Raw genomic sequence first — 17972 nt, 5'->3', positions numbered from 1 at the left:
GTTGGCATTGGATTTATTGAAGTTTTCATAAAATAATAAATATAGGCCCGGTTTCACAGACAGGGCTTAGACTAAGCCAGGATTAGACCATAGATCAATTAGGACATTTAAGTAATTTTTATAAACATGCTTAGAAAAAAACATTACCGATGTGCATCTTAAAACTAAAAAGGCACTGATATATTTTTAAGATCAGTCAGTGCAAGTTTATTTCAGTGGAAACAGCTCAGACTTACATTTTAGTCTAGGACTAGTCTTAAGCCCTGTCTGTGAAACCAGGGGATAATGGTATTTTTTTGCTTTCCAGTGCCAAATGATGAGATTGTCTTTTTTTTTAAACAATTCATGACATATTCAGTTTATGCTTACTAAATGAATGATAGTAAATAACTTAAACATATAACGTACATGGACTGAAATCCACAAAACCATAATTAATGGGGTGGAAAAAGACACACAGTGTGCCTTACTGTAGCAATTATAATGTAAACAAAATAATTATTATGGCGACAGATAATGTGTTGACCCTGAGACCTGTCATTCTCTGGAATTGGGCTTCAGTGCATGCTGGGTGAATAATCAACCACTCATTAGTACAGCTGTCTATGTGCTTGCCTGAAGGACCCAAAAAGACTCTTTGAGATGGTACTGTATTTTTTTTAGCACATTTCTCTGGATGTGCAGTCTTGTGTATAAATGAATTTTGATCAAATTTGCTGTGGAGATTTAAACCTAATCCGCATATGATGCTCTTTGTTGCATTAGCAATAGTCCACAGGGGATATTTTGAGCTTTGGTAATATGAACGTTTTGAAGCTTTGAAGAAAAATTCCTCTCAGGATCAAAACATTAACAACTATTTAATTACATTAATTTGAGGATATCTGACAAGTGTAAAGCACACAGTGGGAAGCCCTCTCTTAATCTGCATTTGTTTAGTCTTTGTGTAAACATGTGCACACACAAACACACACACACACACACATACACATACAATACTAAACAGAATTACTTATAAATTATTATTTTACTCACTTGGAATTCAATACTGTACATAACTTGAAATATCTTATCCATCCATTTTCAAAACTAATGTAAAATCTCTCTCCAAGAGAAAAACGCCTGACAACATGCTGTTACATAAAAAAGATAATTTATTTTCATATTACTGCATATCAATGAGGGTTGCATCAATCCATGCTATAGATGCTCTCAAAGCTTTAGTTAATATGCTGACATTGATGAGATATGTAAAGTGTCATGTACATTACAGTTGAGAGGTTGCAGAGCAAACCACAGTCTGTGATAATAGTCTGTATGTGTTCTGATTCCGTCACAAGGCATTGATGTTTTATTAACATATTCACTTGAGGAAAAGTCAGTTGAAACCAGTTCACACATAATATATCACACATAATATGACTGAAATGCACCCATATAAGTAAAGTAGACAGGGTTTTTTTTCTTTTGCCCTTTGTATTTAGGACAAAGCTGTCGAATGTGAGCGGAAGCCTGCTGGGAAGTGATAAGCATGTTGTCAAACAGGTTTTTGTCTGTGAATGCAACATGCCATTTGAATGCCACAAATGGTTGAGATTTTTTTTTTTTTTTTTTTACCCATAACATTACTGTACACGTGTATGTTTGACATTGATGGAATTCAATTCATACTAGCATGAATGCATTGAATCATGTTAAATATATGATTATCAATTTGTAGTAGACTTTTTTTTTTTTTACTGTGCATGAATTTACTTATTCTTATAATTTATTCTATTCCTCTCATATGATGTGTTTTAAAGTTGAATGGGATATTGAGCACAAAAAGAAGTGTGCAAATAGATTAGATTGTGAAAAAATGTAGGCGTTACACACCAGAATGGAGCCAGACTGAATGTGAGTTTGATAAAGGTATTGCAATCTGGCTTCTAGTTAAAGGGATAGTTCACTCAAAAAATTCTCTCCCTCATGTTACAGTCATGTATGATTTTCTTTCTTCTGTGGAACATAAGAGAAGATATTTTGAGATTTTTTTTGTCCATACAATGGAAGTCACTTGTGACCAAAACTGTTTGGTATCCAACATTCTTCAAAATATCTTATTTTGTTTTCAGCAGAAGAAAGTAAATCCTACAGGTTTGGAACAACACAAGGGACTGTAAATGATGACAGAATTTTCATTTTTGAGTAAACTATCCCTTTAACATTATTCATTAACCTGTGCAAACGTAAGTGTCATCAACAGAAGAGGAAAGGAAAGTAGTTTCAGGGATGGAGCCAGTTATTATATTTTGATTAAATATTACAAACAAACAACTGATTTTGTAAGAATAAAATGCTCTGATGAATTATTCACTATAAATAAACTGACACAATTATGATTCTGTTGACTTTCACTACATGTTGCTAGTCAAAATCCTTCATTCATAACACTTCCATTCCCAGAACCACCTGAGCTCCAAACCAAACCCAAACAAAGGCGTTAAATTCTAGAAATCTAAATCAAAACAACAGCGAGAGTGTTTATAAGAACAGGCTTTGCAGGAAGGAAGGAAATCGATAGCAGAAATCAATGCTGGACTCCCTCTAATGGTAGAGTTATCTGTCACTGAACACGGCTCGCTCTCCGCCAGAGTCTCAACCAGTGTGCTAGCTGTCCAGTAGCTCCACAGCTTCTGTATTGTTGCACCGCTGAGCCAAGGTTAAAGCGGTACATCCTTTCGAGTCCTTTATACCCCGCTGTGCATTATTCATCAGCAGGGCTTTGATGATGGGGATGTTGCTGAGCTGGACGGATAAATGCAATGGAGTTGACTGGCTGTTATTCTGTGCGTTCACATTGGCTTGATGGGATATCAGCTGCAGCACACTAGGGAAGCAGCCACTATTACATGCTAAGTGGAGGGGCGTCCAGCCGGTATCCTCGGCCAGGTTAGGGTCAGCACCTGCTGTTAGCAGCACCGTCACCACCCCCTCCTGTCCATGATGGCAGGCAAGGTGCAGAGGCGTCCAGCCGTCTTTCCCTTGGACGTTGACTAAGCCATGGTGCTCTTCCAACACAAGGATAGTCTCCGGATGGCCTTTCAAAGCTGCCAGGTGCATGGCTGTCCAATTTTGATAGGTTCTGATGTTGGGGTCGAGTCCGTTACTCAATAGGAGTCTGCAGATACCCGTGTGACCCTTCAGAGCGGCAAAATGAAGGGGACTGTAGCTTTGCTTATCGACTGTTTTCAGATCAGCCCCAGTATTAACCAGCAAACGGGCCACCCTGAAGTGCCCCTCATCTGCCACTAAGTGTAGGGAACTGGACTGAAGGTTATCCTGTTTGTTGACATCAGCTCCCTTTTTGAGCAAGAGCTTGACGATCTCTAAATGGCCGTAAATGCAAGCCACGTGAAGTGGCGTACGGCCAGACTGGTGCTCCTGCTCATCCACGGCATCCAGACGCAGGAACAAGATTCTCACAATGTTCTCGTGGCCATTCTGAGCAGCCAGATGCAGAGGCGTCCAGCCGTCCTTCTCCTTGGCGTCGGCTCTCGCCTTATTTTCCAACAAAAGGCGAGCGGCTCTGTCATCGCCAGTCTGTACGGCAAAATGCAGGGCAGTCCACTGGTCGCCATCGCTGAGGTTGACGTCAGCCCCGCGCTCTGTCAGCAAGCTGTAGATGTCGTAAAACTTGTGGAGAACTGCAACAATGAGTGGGGTGTAGCCTTTTACACTCTGGCAGTTCACAGAGGCTCCTAGATCCAGGACCATCCGCACGCTTTCTTTGTCCCCGCTTGCAACGGCGTGATGAAGGAGGGTGTTGTTGTCTTGGAAGAGCGTCGATACATGCTCTTTTCGCAGAACATTCTTAAAGCTCTCAAAGTCTTTTCTTATTAGCAGAGAGTGAATGCTAGAATCATCTGTAATGAATAGGAACAAAATGGGATGGTGGACAGTTTTATATACAGTGCGTTTGTACAGAAAGTAAGAAAGACATTGATTGTGAGAACAAAATACTTGCCTGAAGCTTCAGCTGTTTTCTTTGGCTAATGGAGAGAAAGCAAAATTAAATTCATGTTACATCTATTGTGTGACTTGCAAATATAATAGTTGTCATGGATTTCAAAGAAATGTGTGTTTGTGTGCAGTTTTTGTTGTGCTGATCGATATGGCAGTAAGTACGTTTACATGCGCAGTTATAATTGAACTACAGTGCTTTCTTTTGCGTACTTGAGCTATAGTCTTTGGGCAATATTTACTAACTGCTTGCTTAAGCGCAAACCCTCTTTTGGCGTTAACAACTATTGTCAGGATTTCCTAAAGTCACGCAGTGAAATATTAGCACTAAAAAGGCGTGGACAGTTATTTTTGCGGCTGACATTATTGCATATGCATTTGTAATTTCCATTTCAGACGCAAAATTTATGGGAAGAGAGTAAATGAATCATGCAAGGTGATTTACTAAGGTTTGCGCTAGTCAATTTACTGGTATTTGCACCATTATTCACCACCCCAAAAAAAGCATGTCTTAAACCAGACGCTAAGATGCGCTGCTCTTGGTAGATTGCATTGGTCATCATTGAATGTTCCTTAATGTTGCATAAATGTTTTTTAATTTGCGCGTCGTCAGTAGATCATGCACAGAACTTTCCACTCCCATCGGCACTTTTTTGGAATTGCGCTCTCACACTAATTTGCCCTGTTTAGTAAATCTGGCCCATAATCTCTAAAAAGTTGAAATTAATGAAAATATACACAACACTAAGGCACACTGAAGTACGATTAACGTATATAAATGCTGGGCAAAGCCTAGCTGCTATCGCATTATCTAGGTCTGTTAACTGATGTTTGTTACCAGAGAATGCATTTCGCAGGTTGCATAATCTTTATGTATAATACACGTTGTGCATCATTACTGATGTTTGGAGCAAGCATACAACACTGACGCCAATTGTAGTTCGATTAACATGTATAAATGCTGAACGAAGCCAAGCTGCAGTCACATTAGGTCTAGGTCTGTTTGTCTAAGTGTTAGTCCAATTTCAGTCGGACTAATGTGGACAAATTATTGCTTTAGTTTGAAAAAATTGTCAGTTTGGTGTAAAAAGTTTTGCACATGAATATTTTGCACTGTTTAATATTACTCATGCTAACACCTCATGTGCTGATGGTGTAGTGTGGTCAAAACATGCACTGGAGGAGTCACTTACATTCAATACCTGTTCAGGCAGACGCTTTCTTATCTCACCCCCTGAAACCGTCTCTGGTATTTTCAAGACTTCACTGAGGACTTCAGTTACCCGAACGATCTCTGCAGAAAAATGGAGATGATGCAGCTGAATGTCACTTTGGGGAACATTTTTGCTCTTGCCTTTTTTTAGGGCTTTTCACACAAGAGTGATCATTTGGGATTTTTTTTTTGCAAATGGCCAGCCAATGATTGACAGCCTTTTAGCAACTCTTATGGAGCATCTAAATTGGCAGTGTAAAATGCACTTTTAGCTATCTGATGTACAAGATAAATCATATTTAGCTCATTATACAATACAACAATGCGACAAAATTAGCAGAAGCTTATTAAACTAATGCTTGAACACAAACATTGAATAACAAAATTCATAAGCATTATCACTAATTTAATTAGACCTTTTACTGAAGGTGACCTGATGAAGATACAATCGCAGAGGAACAGGCAGGTTGATAAGAGGTGCAACAATGTTGTTTAATTGGTCATTGTTATTTCAGAAGGAGTAAGACCAGAGAGACAACCGAGCAAACTCCTACTGAGGCTTCAGGAATGCATTTTGTCTGTTTGTAATCGAGCACTGTTCCTCATTAAACAGAAGCAAGAAAAAAAAGGAGGTTTGTTACCACAGAAAGCAGGTCGCCGGCTGCAGTCTTGGTCCCAGCATTGCTGCATGACACCGATCATGTCCTCGCACTCCGGGGGCTTGACTTCAGGGATCTTCTCTACACCAGGCCTTTTGCCAGATGACACTTTGATTAATATTTCTGTCATAGTCAGACCTGTGGCAAGAAAAACAGAACAAATTGCTTGGAGTGTTATATTAACTCCAAATAATGAGTTTAATACAAACACAGCTTGTGCTTCAAGCAATCTCATAACAAACAGAGTGTAAAAGGCATATGCTATGAATTCAGTACAAAAGTGGCCTGAAACTAATTTTAACTAAAAGTGGCAAAATTAGGAACAATATTTACCTTGATACGCGCGCTGTTGAGTGAGAATTTCCCACATAATAATAGAAATGCTGTGAGAATGGTTAGATGATTATTTCATGGCATATCATAACTCATTGTCAAATTCATGCACATACCGTAATGTTCTTTAAGTTATGAATTCTCACCTGTACACATCATACTTGGTTCCAGGAGGTTCAGGATTCTGGGTAAAGGTCTCTGGAGGCACATAGTTTATGTTCCCTCGAGCTGTCAGGTGTTCAATAAACTCAGTCTTACTAGAGAACTCCTCCCATTTAATGAGGCCAAAATCTGAAATCTTTAAAGAGAAAATATATCGTAAAACTGCAACAACACTATGAGGTTGTATTTAACATAACATTTTGCATATATGTAAAGTAACATTAACCAAGAATTATAAAAGCTGTAACTAATGTTATCATACAACCTTATTTTAAAGAGTTAGCAAAACCACTAGCTCTCTTTCTTGTAGAGTCTATTTTTGACCAGAAATGACTTCAGATACATTTTAAAACATGACATAGCATCTGACTCACCTTTACGTGAAGATGATCATCAAGAAGAATGTTAGCTGGTTTCAAGTTTAAATGAAGGATGGGCGGTTTCATGCTGTGCAGAAAATTCATGCCCATCGTCATCTCATGGATCATTTGGAATTTCTTGGGCCACATTAAGAAATGACTGCTGAGAAGGTTATCCAAGGATCCCTTTCTCATATATTCCATCACTAAAGCAGGCGGATCTTTGCTTATTCCATAAATGGAGATTAAATAATTGAACTTCATTCTTCCAATTTTGGACATCTCTATCATGTTCCTATTGGGTCATAAAATGTAAAATAATTGATAATAAAATAATATATATAGTATATGCAAATATTTTATATAAAGAGCAGACAATAAAAATAATAATACAAATATAATGAGAACTACAAAAATACATACAATAGCATACAGTTTAATATATACATATTTAAATTTACTGTAGCTTTCAAGAAAACTGTCAGTTTATAATACTTTGTCATTATGGTAACTGCCAACTATAATAACAGTATATTTTTTTCTACTCTGACGTGTAATTGTACCTGTAATCATCATTGGTTGTAGTCTTCAGGGCACACGTTTCCCGCCAGACTTTAAGCTTCACCTTATAGACTCGACCAAACTTGCGCTCAACCACTTTCTCCCAGTCATTTTCAAAGTCGTCTTTTTTAAAATGAGTAAATCTCTCCAGGCTGCCATCTCTGAAAGAATCCTTTACGCTGGAATTCTCTGCTGTCATTTTGTTTTCCAGGCTCAGGAAATGAAGACTCTGTCCTTCAACATTTCTTCTTGGCACACAGAAACCAGGTCAAGGAAATGCATATTAAACAAAAAGGACTGCTGGTTTTGGTGGGAGGAGTCAGAGCACTGATTTTTAGAATAGAAATGCAACAAAACCAGTTTTGAATGAGTTACACAGGTGAGGTTGAGAGATTCATGCGGGACACCTGATAACTGGATATACCAGCTTCATGTTTATACAGCAGGGATTGCCTCATATGTTACCATGTTTGTGGTTTGTTGTTATAGGGAAGAAGCTGCATTTTATTTTATTTTATTTAGTGACATGTCCAAAGATATTTGATGCTAAATATATAATTGAAGGGTGTTATGATTAATTATCTTACAGCTCAACACAACTTAAACACACAATTTAGTGCAAAAAAAATGCATGTCACATTTCCAATATAATTACTAATGTTCTCTGGAAGTTTTCCCACTGTTCATTAATCTCTCAAGCGCTGCCTTTTGAATTTCTTGGCACATTAGCAAAAACCTGTGAAGTGAATGTTATTCTAAGTCAAAGTGTGATGCAAATGAACCTTTAATGGCAGGTTTTCAAAAATAAAGTAATGATATTAATAACAGTAATTAAAATCAAGCGGCAAGCAGCACTTTTGAACCGAGAGGACGATGCCATGCCTCTTCAGCGTTCTTGTAAAGCTTCGAAGGAGAGACTTGGCATGCAGCCGCTGTGATTCAGGCTTTGTCCTCCACTCGAAGAGACACTTCATCCTTTAAAAGGTGCACAAAGCCAGCCACCATTTCAACATGAATACAGAATCTGTTGATTTTCTTCTTGGGTATATATTGATGCAAGGACCAGATTCACAGTCAAGACATGCCATAATGTTCTACTTTGAAATAATGCAATGAAGTTGTCTGTAATTTTCAGTGTACAGTGCGCAAAGCAATTGAAACTGTTATAAATTACCTTTTACCACTACAAGTAATGCAATCAATAAGCTAATTACCTTAATTATTGTGGGAGTAATTACGCATTAAACAACCACAAGTGTTTCTAACGGCCTAGTTCTGCACTTTCAAAGATTTAATACTGAAGCTTGTTTCTTTCCAGTTCTGTGACATATTCACTTCTTTTCCTGTTGGGCCCATTTTGATTGTACTTTCAATTACAAGAAGCTATTATGTTTTTTATTAAGTGATCTTCAAAGACAGTAAATCTGATTCGCCCCTAGGTTGTCCCAGCCTGACGGTGGGATTTACATAGAGATGCATCTCAAAGGCAATGTCTGCTTGTAACTACTTAATTGCTTCTTTTTTCATCCAACGGCGATTACTTGAAAAGGAAACACATGGAGTGAAATCTAATTAGCAGCTGAACAACATATCTAACTTTTGTGAGCGCTGGGGTAGTGATACATAACGAGAAGAATTCACGTATATCTTTGACATCAGCACATCCTGCATTAAAGAATGGTAAATGTCAAAAGTAAGAAAAAGAAAGTAGACAGTGGTAGGATGAACAACCCAACCGAGGGTTAGAGGGACAACTCACCCTCACCCTCATGTCAATCAAAACCTTTCTTCTGCAGAACACACACGCACATAAAAAAAATAGATATTTTGTTTTTTATTCATACAATGAAAGTCAATGGGTCCAATCCTGTGTAGGACTTGACAGATGTTTATATACATTCTTCAAAATATATTTTGTGTTAAGATGCGGTCAAATTTCAAAGGTCCATTGTCTACTATAAATAGTGTAGCACAGCTCACACTGAAGTCTCTTTCAAACCAATCAGCATTCTGTTGTACAATCTGCGTGAGCAACTGGAAGCTGTTGCGAAAATTTGTGTGAGGAAAACTTTTGCCCTCAAACGAAATTCCCATTCACATGGATTCCAACTGAAATGACTGGATTTCGTCTGAGAAAATTCACAGAACAAAGATAAATGTGACTGCACTTTTAAGGTTCTGAAACGACATGAAGTTATGTGAATTATCCCTTTAAATAGCTGTGTGACAAAAGTATTCACACTGAAATGGTTAATTGGCTTGTATTTTTAACATTTCTATTGTAATACTCAAAGCTTGACACTATGATGCAGAATAAATGAATATTCAGAAGAACTTTGGGTTACTTTTAACAATGTTAAAAGTTTCATTAGTTTCCCAGTGCAACAACTAAACATAATGATGAGCAATTCAAAAACTGTCAAATAATGATTGAGTGCTTGATGCAGATTTTAGTCCGGTTGGCTGGCTTGCAGTGAGCTCTGTTCTGTTAGCATTCACAAAGGCCCCTGGACCAGCAGTAGGCAGACCTTTGCAAACAACGTCTGTTCCCAATCCAGACAAGCAAGAGAGCCAAACACACCAGCAAACAGCCGGCCACTGAGCTGATAATCACCACCATGGCTTCAGTGTCATCTGTGCGGCATTAACAAACCAAATCAGACTGACAGTTCGGCTGAAATATCTTCCCATTAGTTTGTTTTATTACTCCACCAGAACAACTTGGTAACACAGTACGTTACCTGCTGTTTCAGAGGCTGATGAATTGTCTGCTCCTTTCAAAACAGGGCCGAAAGAAATGCGGTTTCCTGTGCTGCTGAAGACGGCCCTCGATTCCTCTCCGAGACGTGCATTTCGACGCTGCACACACTGCTGAGATGTGAAATGGATAACCAATAATGTCATCATCCTGAAAACAAGCCATTATACAACGCAGAAATAAATTCCCTTAACTTCTGCATACATTAAACTTGTTTACAGACTCGGCGAGTTATTCTGTTAGCCTGTTACGAACTGTCGACCACTTCACTTTCTGTCTTGCAGTGACAGAGTAACAAGCTGCAGAAGATCATTTATTTAGAAACTGCAGATGCTGTCATCAAAAGAGGGAGAGTAATGAAAAGTAGAACATTTTTCAGGAGAAATATTGAGACCTCTTCAACAGTGATAAATGATCCCCAAGTTTTCATCTGTGAGGCCGGGTTGAGACTCACCCTCTCGCACTCAGAATGGTTCTTCAAGCACACACTCAGGTCACAGTGCAGGTAAGCGGTGGAGTAATTGATCATCTGGAAAAGACTGATGGTGAAGCTAGCGCTCTTTGACAGGACGCTAGGAAGCAGTCTAATGCCATGGGGCTCTATAGGCAGCCTGAGGGAGAACAAATCAAAGAGACGCATTAGCTCTGATGCCACGCACATTGCTAAAATAATGAACTTGACGAGTGATGCAAACAGAGGTGAAAGCATGGATGGAGTGCTGTATGTAGATTTTTGATAGTTTTATGTTCTAATATTCGTCTTTTTGATGTCATTGTGAACTATTTCATTCATGCATTCATCAACATTTACAAAAAAAAAAAGAGAGCTCAAAATCAAAATGTCATAACTGGATCTTGCAGTGAAATTACAGACTTCTCTCTGGTGATGTATGCCGGACTTCTCCAATAATATGATCCTCATAAACCATGCCCCTTCCTGTTAATCGACTGAAAGCTCGCATTTAGATCTGCCTCCATCCGGATCCAATCAACACCCGATGTACAGAATCAAGTTCCCGACCCCCGCCGGATAAAAATAAACTTCATGCGTAATTGGAAAAAATAAGTTATGTGAACACATAACTTAATTTTTTCAGTTACGCATGAAGGTTATTTACGTAATAATTTTAAGGTGACGGGTTTCCTCACTTTTTTAATTTAGGTCAAATGATCACTTTTTACAGTGTGCCTGCGTCAGTGACTAAGATTCTTGCACTAAGCCTCGCTGTACTGTACAGTATATGTCAGTGAGAAAACACTACTTGTACTTATGTACCATACACAGCAAATAGTGCAGAGGTATGCAAAATGGGAAGCACCGGCTTCCTCCCTCTGAACCTTTATCAGCTGTTGTTGATGTTCCCAAGAGCAATTTACAAAAATGAGTGGTTTATACACTTTTGTTATGTTTTATTTCCTTATCCCTTTTATTTGAAAAAATCCTACCTCCCATGTCTCCCTGATTGAGAGACAATTTTGCTAAACAAAAGCAAATTACTGTACTAGTATCAAGAATTTTAAAAGAATTTACCTCATAGATTATGTTGTTTTGACAAAAGGTTTAGAACACGACTCTACTGAAAGTACACACTGTGCTGTCTCTGGATATTAGTGTCAGTGTGCTATTGGCAACAGAGCCGAGACACTCACAGAAAGTGAATACTTCACACACCAGTAGGGAAACAGACATCAGCAGTTTACTGTATTGCTCTAACCACACAACTTTCAGCTCGATATAAGTACATGCTTCGCCCAGGATATTTATAGCTTTCCCAAGTTAAACAGTTTGAGGGAACGTTTCTTAGCCAATCGTTATAATGCTGTTCCCCTGTGATAAGGTGACCAGTTAAAATGTAGCCTAGTCTATAAACAGGAACTAATGCTGATGTATTAAACCTTCACATAAAAACGAGGGAGATGGGATCCGTATAATCCAGCCGTGCTCGGACCACGTAGCTGATTTGGTACCATAACGTGAAATGTGGCCTGGTTCAAGGGCACCATGTGATTTGAGCTAATCTAAAATAACCTGAGAGGTGCACATTACCTGGAAAAAATGCAGCAGGTGGTGTTAAATTCATCTAGTCTGCCAGTAGGCGAGAGGCAGCAGGATTTTATCTCTAGGTTGACCTGGCTGTTATTTGTTTTGAGGCTGATGACGACACGTAGGTTTCCCAGAGCAGGGATGAGATCTCCGGGCATGATATCTCTCTCCAAGTTCAGACTCATCTCTGCTGTGTAGTTGCCAGTGCCGCAGATATCATCAGAGATTTGCGCCTGACTGGAAGAAGACAATCAGACGGTCAAAATCCAATTGAGTGCAGTGAAAATGAATCACGTTGACTTCAGTTTATCACCATGCTGGCATCTCTATAGATTGCATCTGTACTTGTGGAGCTAAAGTTTATTCTGTATCATTCCATCCACAACAACAGCAGCCATACTTCTTTGGAAAATTAAAAATAAATAAATAATACAACTAATGTAATTTTCTAAACAAACAAACAAACAAAAGTAGTTCACCAGATAACACTGATGCAAGAGGGACACTAAAATGTGACATGATTTATTCATTGTCTCATTCATCCCATTAAACAAAATAGTCCAATTAATCGGATTTGTATTTTGTTTTTAATTTAAATCAATCAATCAATCAATCAATCAACCAATCAATCAATCAATCAATTAACCAAACAACCTTCATACCTATCTATCTGCTTATTGATCTAGCACAGCACAAATGCTAATAAAATTGTTTCTGTTCCATATTAAAAGTGATTGAAGAGTTCTGAGTCATTACCCACTGAGAGAATCAGATGATATAACCGTCCTCTTCCTGTTTATTACAGGCAGGTCTGACACAAACTCAGTAGATCTCCCCGAGTCACTTTCAGCAAATGGAGTGGTGGCATGTGAAATATCTTCACTCCCTCCCCTGGAGGGTAATGAACCATTGGGGAGCAATTGTTTCTCTGTACTTGAGAAACTCAAATCCGTGTGGAGAAGAGGAGAGAACTTTTCCCCAGTAAGAGCAGACAACGCAGTCCGCCCAATGTGTTTTTGTACATCATCTGTTGCGCCTAAACTGGACATTTCATCAGATGGAAAGTTCGATTGTGTCGTTTGTGAATGCTGATTTACTGTTGAGGAAAAATCGGTCTGGTCCTCATTTAAAGTCAAATGCTCTGTATGCAACACATTCTGCATTTGAAAAGGAAACAAAGGAAAAGTTGTTCCATTGGATGATTCAAGGAGCGATGTGTTCAGGGCCCCTTCTGTGCGTGCAGCAGCTGTTGTGTGCCAGCTGATGCCAGAAATTTGGCTGGATGTCGTGTTCTGAGGATGCTCCTTAACATCTGATAAATTTACAAACATGTGATGTGATAAAAGTGAATTTTTGTGGTTGTCTTGTCCACTTTTATGCGCTATTGCCTGCCCAATAGACACTGAAGGTGAAACAGAGAGGGTCAAATGTTGTTTAAACTCTGTAATCAAGTGAACACTGGGGGGAACAGATGTGTGAATTGGGTGTAAAACAATCTTGTGCGGAATTGGCGTCAACAAAGTTTGATTCGTGCTTTCAACTGAACGACTGTTCTGATTATGTGGTTTCAGAGTTGTTGGTTTAACCATGTCATCTCTCTTTTTTAAGTATGACTCAATCTGAAGTACAGATTGTGTTTGCGGTGTTTCTGTGAGAAATATCTCTCCAGGGTGAGCTTCAATACGCTGCTGGACTGATGGGATACTGCTAACTGTGTAGCTGCCGAAAAACAGCATCACAGTCCCTCTTGGGTTTTTAAGATTTTGTTGCTTGTCGTCTAACGGCAAAGCAATCTTTCCAGTTGTCAACGAGTGATTTAAAAAGGCGTCCTTGCTGTTACTTTTCTTAGAGATGGACAAAAGTTTTAAGAGAACTTTGGCATCTGTTGTCATAGTATTTTGTGACTTACCAAAAGGTGTTGGTAGTGAAACTGCACGAGCGAGTTGGGAGATGTTGGCAAAAGACACCCGTGGTTTTAAAAACATAGTTGTTGTAATGAAGGTCTTTGTTGTGGATATGTCGCTGTTAGAAAGTGGGACCCTAAAATGTGACATCTTTTTGTTGATTGTGGTTGCATTTACTGTTTCGTGTCCTGTGTCCAATGTACTTGAGTTCATGTTTGGCCTCTCGGATATGATGAACGGGACTTTTTGTGACCCATCGTGCTGTTGGTTTTGGTTAGTAGATTCGAATTTAGAGAAGTTTTCCAGATTTGTAAATCTCTTCACAGTTGCAGACGTCAATGAAGGTGGAATCGATTCATGAACTTGAACTGATACAAAAGGCTTTAATCTCTCTGTGGGGAAAATATTTAGAGGCTGATGATCATTCACTTTGAAGACATGAAACACATTCTTAAGCTTTGTCAAAGGTGGAAGAGGCACTGCAGTAGATAATTCATCAAACTGATTGAGGGGTTTTGAAGTGTCTTCTTGAGTTGAAATGGTTCGGAGAGCGGCAAGTGAACTTTGAGTCTGTTTCATGAACATTCGCTTATTTGCTATAGTTGCTTCCTCAGCGTTGGCAAATGAGGCAGTACTAAAGGCTATCAATTCACTCAGATGAACTGGAAAATGATCCATTCTGTTACGTTTCTCTGTCACAGAGATATTAGATGTTCTGGCTTCTTTGGAACAAAGATCTGACGTTTTGAGTAGAGAAGAGTTTTGAGCGACCAAAGAAAGGTCACTTTTATTCAGACGATGAACGAAACTGTTTGGTGAGGTTTGGAGCGTTGGTTTAATTTGACGCTCTTTACTTGATTTGGTGTAAACAATTGATTTGCTTTCTAGTCCATCCCTCGCTGAGACAATTCTATGCACGGAGTCAGATATCAACCGCGAGGCCACAAATTGTTTTGTCATGTGCATTTCGCCAGCAGCTGTTTCCATGTTTGAAAAATAATTCAGCGTGGTTGCGTCTGGAAGCTTTGTAGGGGTCAGCTTTGAAGCAGAGAATAAAAAGATTGAGTCTGGGTGCTTTAGTGACACCCCGAAGGGTTTTGGTCCATTGGTGCTGGGATTTTTGCTGCTTTCTATCATTTTATTAACTATTACTTGGCTGGTTGATTTCACTTGTAATGGAGTATCAAGGATCACTGAACTTGGTGAAAGCAGATTCTTCAGCTCTTTTGGCTCATGCTCAGATCCATTTTTTGGATTTTGACCAAGCTCAGTGGTTAAAAGCCCTAAACCCTGCAAAACTGTAAAATGCATAATGGTCGAATGATTCTTATTTAAAGAAGCCTTTTCAGAACGATTCAGAGGCTTATCAGCTCTAAACGACTCCAGAGTCCAATTTTCATTCTTGTTTTCGCCCTGTCTTTCCACACTCTCGTTTGACTCCCCAAGGTTATCAATTACTGCTGGATCAGAGGCTGATAACATGGGAATGTCATTTGCGGGCGAAGGAGTAATAGACTCCAAGACTCTTTGATTCTTGCTTTCCAGTGAAGCGTGAAAAAAAGCTGAGATCTTTTCCCTGCCTCTGGACAGATGAGCAGCAGGCATCATGGTGTCATTCATCACTGACTCAAATTCAGCCTCAGCTGAGGGATGAAGCCCTCCCTCATCATTGGAGATCAATGAGAGGTCTCCTTTGGACTGAAACGGCTTCACAGCAGTGCCGTCCTTACCCGTGGAATGTGAACCTGTACCATAAGCTAAGACAAAGCTTGGCCCATTTGAGGTAATTGCATCTTTATCAGTGGTTGTGGTTGCATTTACTGTACTTGAGTGCTGCCTCTCATGTGGTGTATGGAACAAATCTGTCCCTGGATAACTGATTACAGGCACAGTCAGGTGAGCAGGGCTTTCGGTGGAAAATTTTCCACTGTTGTCACGGGAGCTGTTTTGCTCTTCCGATGGCATAGTTATTATGAAGGTTGTGCTCTCGGTTTGCAGGGACTGAAAGCCTTGCAGGTCCTCCTCCTTAGCACTCACTGAAAAGTAGCAGAGTTGCAATTTTGCTTGTGAGATGGCTCATAAAATACACATAAATACCTATAGTATAAACAATTCAAGAGGCATTAAAATTTTACGACCGAATAAAATTATTGCATGCATAAGGTTGCATGTTCCGTAACAGTACAAACGAGTGAGTTGCAGCATTTGCCGTAACTAATGAATAATTCAGTGTTATTTATTAGACAGAAGTGTGTTAAATGTTTTGGGAAATTAAGTGATCTCTGAATAGTTGCAACCGCTGGACAGGAAAACGTAGAAGCACAGAACTGAACACATAAGAACAGGTCCATAACACTGTATTGAATTGAAACATTTACTTTGAATCTAATCAATAGTGCTCTTATATCGCAATTAAATATATTAGAGAAAATGTTTAATATTTTTTGATACCTAATTGATGGGTATAATGGGTAAGCATCAAAATTATAATTATATATTTTTAATTATATAAAAATATCAACAACTATGTATAAAATGATAAATGACAAAATGTATCATTATTTTAAAAATAATTTTATGAATACAATTTTATATTTTTTAAAATAAAATTTAAACAATTTATATATATTATTATTATTATTATTATAAAAAAAATATAAAGATGAGTTAATTTTATAGTTTGTAAACTACAACTATAATATCTTTAATAAATCATGTCTCTAACTTGACATTTACTGTGCTGATTACAGCAGTTATTGAAGACAAACTTAGTGTACATACCTGTGAGTCCAAAAATGAAAAATATGTAACCAATCCCCATGCTTAATCTTCTCTCTTGCTTTCTTTTAAGCTACACATACATAACATTATAATGAAACTACATTGAGATGCACAACAAAGGATACTGTCCCAACAGAGCTCACACCACACTCTCTGAAGGAGCCTAATGTGAGCTTTACCTTCCTCTCTTGTCATTTATAAGTAGATTAGATTACTGACACGTGAACAAAAGCAAGCTGAGAAAATGAAACGGATTTCTGCGTCAGTAGAATCCCTCATCATCCTCATCGTGTTTGACTGTGTATACTTTTTCATGTGTGTTGGCTTGCGTGAGCTGCTATGATAAGCTAGTATCCGAGTCATCCATCATCAAACAGATTCAGATAAGACTCAAATAAAGTGTAGAGCTGTGGTTCCCAACATTCTTTCCAGGAGACATATGAGAGATTTCTGTCCCTCCACTGACAGTACAAGCAACTACCACTTTGACTCTTCAAAAAGTTCATAAAGAGATCGTAAAACTAATCCATATGAATTGAGTTGTTTAATCCAAATTTTCTGAAGAGATACGGTAGCTTTAAATGATGAACAGATTGAATTTAGGAAACTTTTAAGAAAACCAAAAGGAAGGGGTTTCATTTCATATCAGATTTGGTAATATAGGCACTAAACAGAATTTCCATAAACAAAGCTGTTTCAGCCAATGGAATGGATTTTAAGGCCTTCAAAAATAAAACTGGGAACTGGTAAAATACTATTGAAATTACTATTATTAAAATACTAAATACTATACTATTATCTAAAAAATCATTAGTGATAGGCACTTTTTTTTTTTTTTTTTTTTTTGGAAGTCAATTGTCATCAACGTTGGCTTCTTTTGTGTTCCACAAAAGAAAGTCAGTCATACAGATTTGGAACAACATGAGGAGTAAATGATGACAGTATTTAAAGTTTTTTAAAAAAACAGTGAAAAAATAGCTTACAGCACATTTAAGGATAGTGGTGCACCATCTGAAATATGCTCTGGGACAAACCTTAGGTGTTGAGGTTCCATTTTGCAGTCTGTTAGTCAAATCCTGTCCCGAACCCTGGATTACACTGTCAGACTCATTTCTGCTAAACCTATTTGAATTGTAACAATTTGACTTTTTCTCATTGCATCATCAAATGCTTTCTGCAAAGATGAGCAGGCATTA

At 38.4% G+C, this 17972-nt stretch overlaps 2 protein-coding genes across 3 annotated transcripts; both read right to left on the bottom strand.

Moving 5' to 3' along the window:
- Positions 1-1138: 1138 nt before the first annotated feature.
- ankk1 (ankyrin repeat and kinase domain containing 1) lies at positions 1139-7546 on the bottom strand. Of its 2 annotated transcripts, XM_079884990.1 has the most exons (8): positions 7292-7546; positions 6744-7023; positions 6354-6505; positions 6208-6257; positions 5857-6012; positions 5196-5296; positions 4007-4031; positions 1139-3905 (listed from the first exon to the last, which is right to left on the bottom strand). In XM_079884990.1, exons 1-8 carry the CDS (start codon positions 7486-7488, stop codon positions 2650-2652), a joined length of 2217 nt encoding a protein of 738 aa, XP_079741116.1. In that variant the 5' UTR covers positions 7489-7546; the 3' UTR covers positions 1139-2649. The 2 variants fall into 2 exon arrangements, with proteins under 2 accessions (XP_079741116.1, XP_079741117.1); XM_079884991.1 differs by lacking the exon at positions 4007-4031 and having other exon boundaries at positions 5180-5296.
- Positions 7547-9106: 1560 nt separating this feature from the next.
- LOC307167804 (uncharacterized protein) lies at positions 9107-17898 on the bottom strand. The gene is made up of 6 exons (XM_079887106.1): positions 17811-17898; positions 12848-16031; positions 12095-12328; positions 10502-10658; positions 10031-10160; positions 9107-9923 (listed from the first exon to the last, which is right to left on the bottom strand). Exons 2-6 carry the CDS (start codon positions 15958-15960, stop codon positions 9778-9780), a joined length of 3780 nt encoding a protein of 1259 aa, XP_079743232.1. The 5' UTR covers positions 15961-16031; positions 17811-17898; the 3' UTR covers positions 9107-9777.
- Positions 17899-17972: the final 74 nt, after the last annotated feature.

The sequence above is a fragment of the Squalius cephalus genome (assembly GCF_949319135.1).
Source record: "Squalius cephalus genome assembly, chromosome: 11".
Classification (NCBI taxonomy): Eukaryota; Metazoa; Chordata; class Actinopteri; order Cypriniformes; family Leuciscidae; genus Squalius; species Squalius cephalus.
Note: the sequence above shows the minus strand (reverse complement) of the source record. Positions and strands in the feature narration are given on the sequence as shown.

Coding starts and splice junctions, on each gene's coding strand:
- ankk1 (XM_079884990.1), bottom strand. CDS start 7,488: ATGACAGCAGAGAATTCCAGCGTAAAGGATTCTTTCAGAGATGGCAGC. Junction 6,013..6,207: donor TCAACAGCGCGCGTATCAAG/GTAAATATTGTT, acceptor TTCTTGCCACAG/GTCTGACTATGACAGAAATA. Junction 5,297..5,856: donor CCGGCGACCTGCTTTCTGTG/GTAACAAACCTC, acceptor ATTTTTCTGCAG/AGATCGTTCGGGTAACTGAA.
- LOC307167804 (XM_079887106.1), bottom strand. CDS start 15,960: ATGCCATCGGAAGAGCAAAACAGCTCCCGTGACAACAGTGGAAAATTT. Junction 10,161..10,501: donor ACCATTCTGAGTGCGAGAGG/GTGAGTCTCAAC, acceptor TTCACATCTCAG/CAGTGTGTGCAGCGTCGAAA. Junction 9,924..10,030: donor ATCAGCCTCTGAAACAGCAG/GTAACGTACTGT, acceptor AATGCCGCACAG/ATGACACTGAAGCCATGGTG.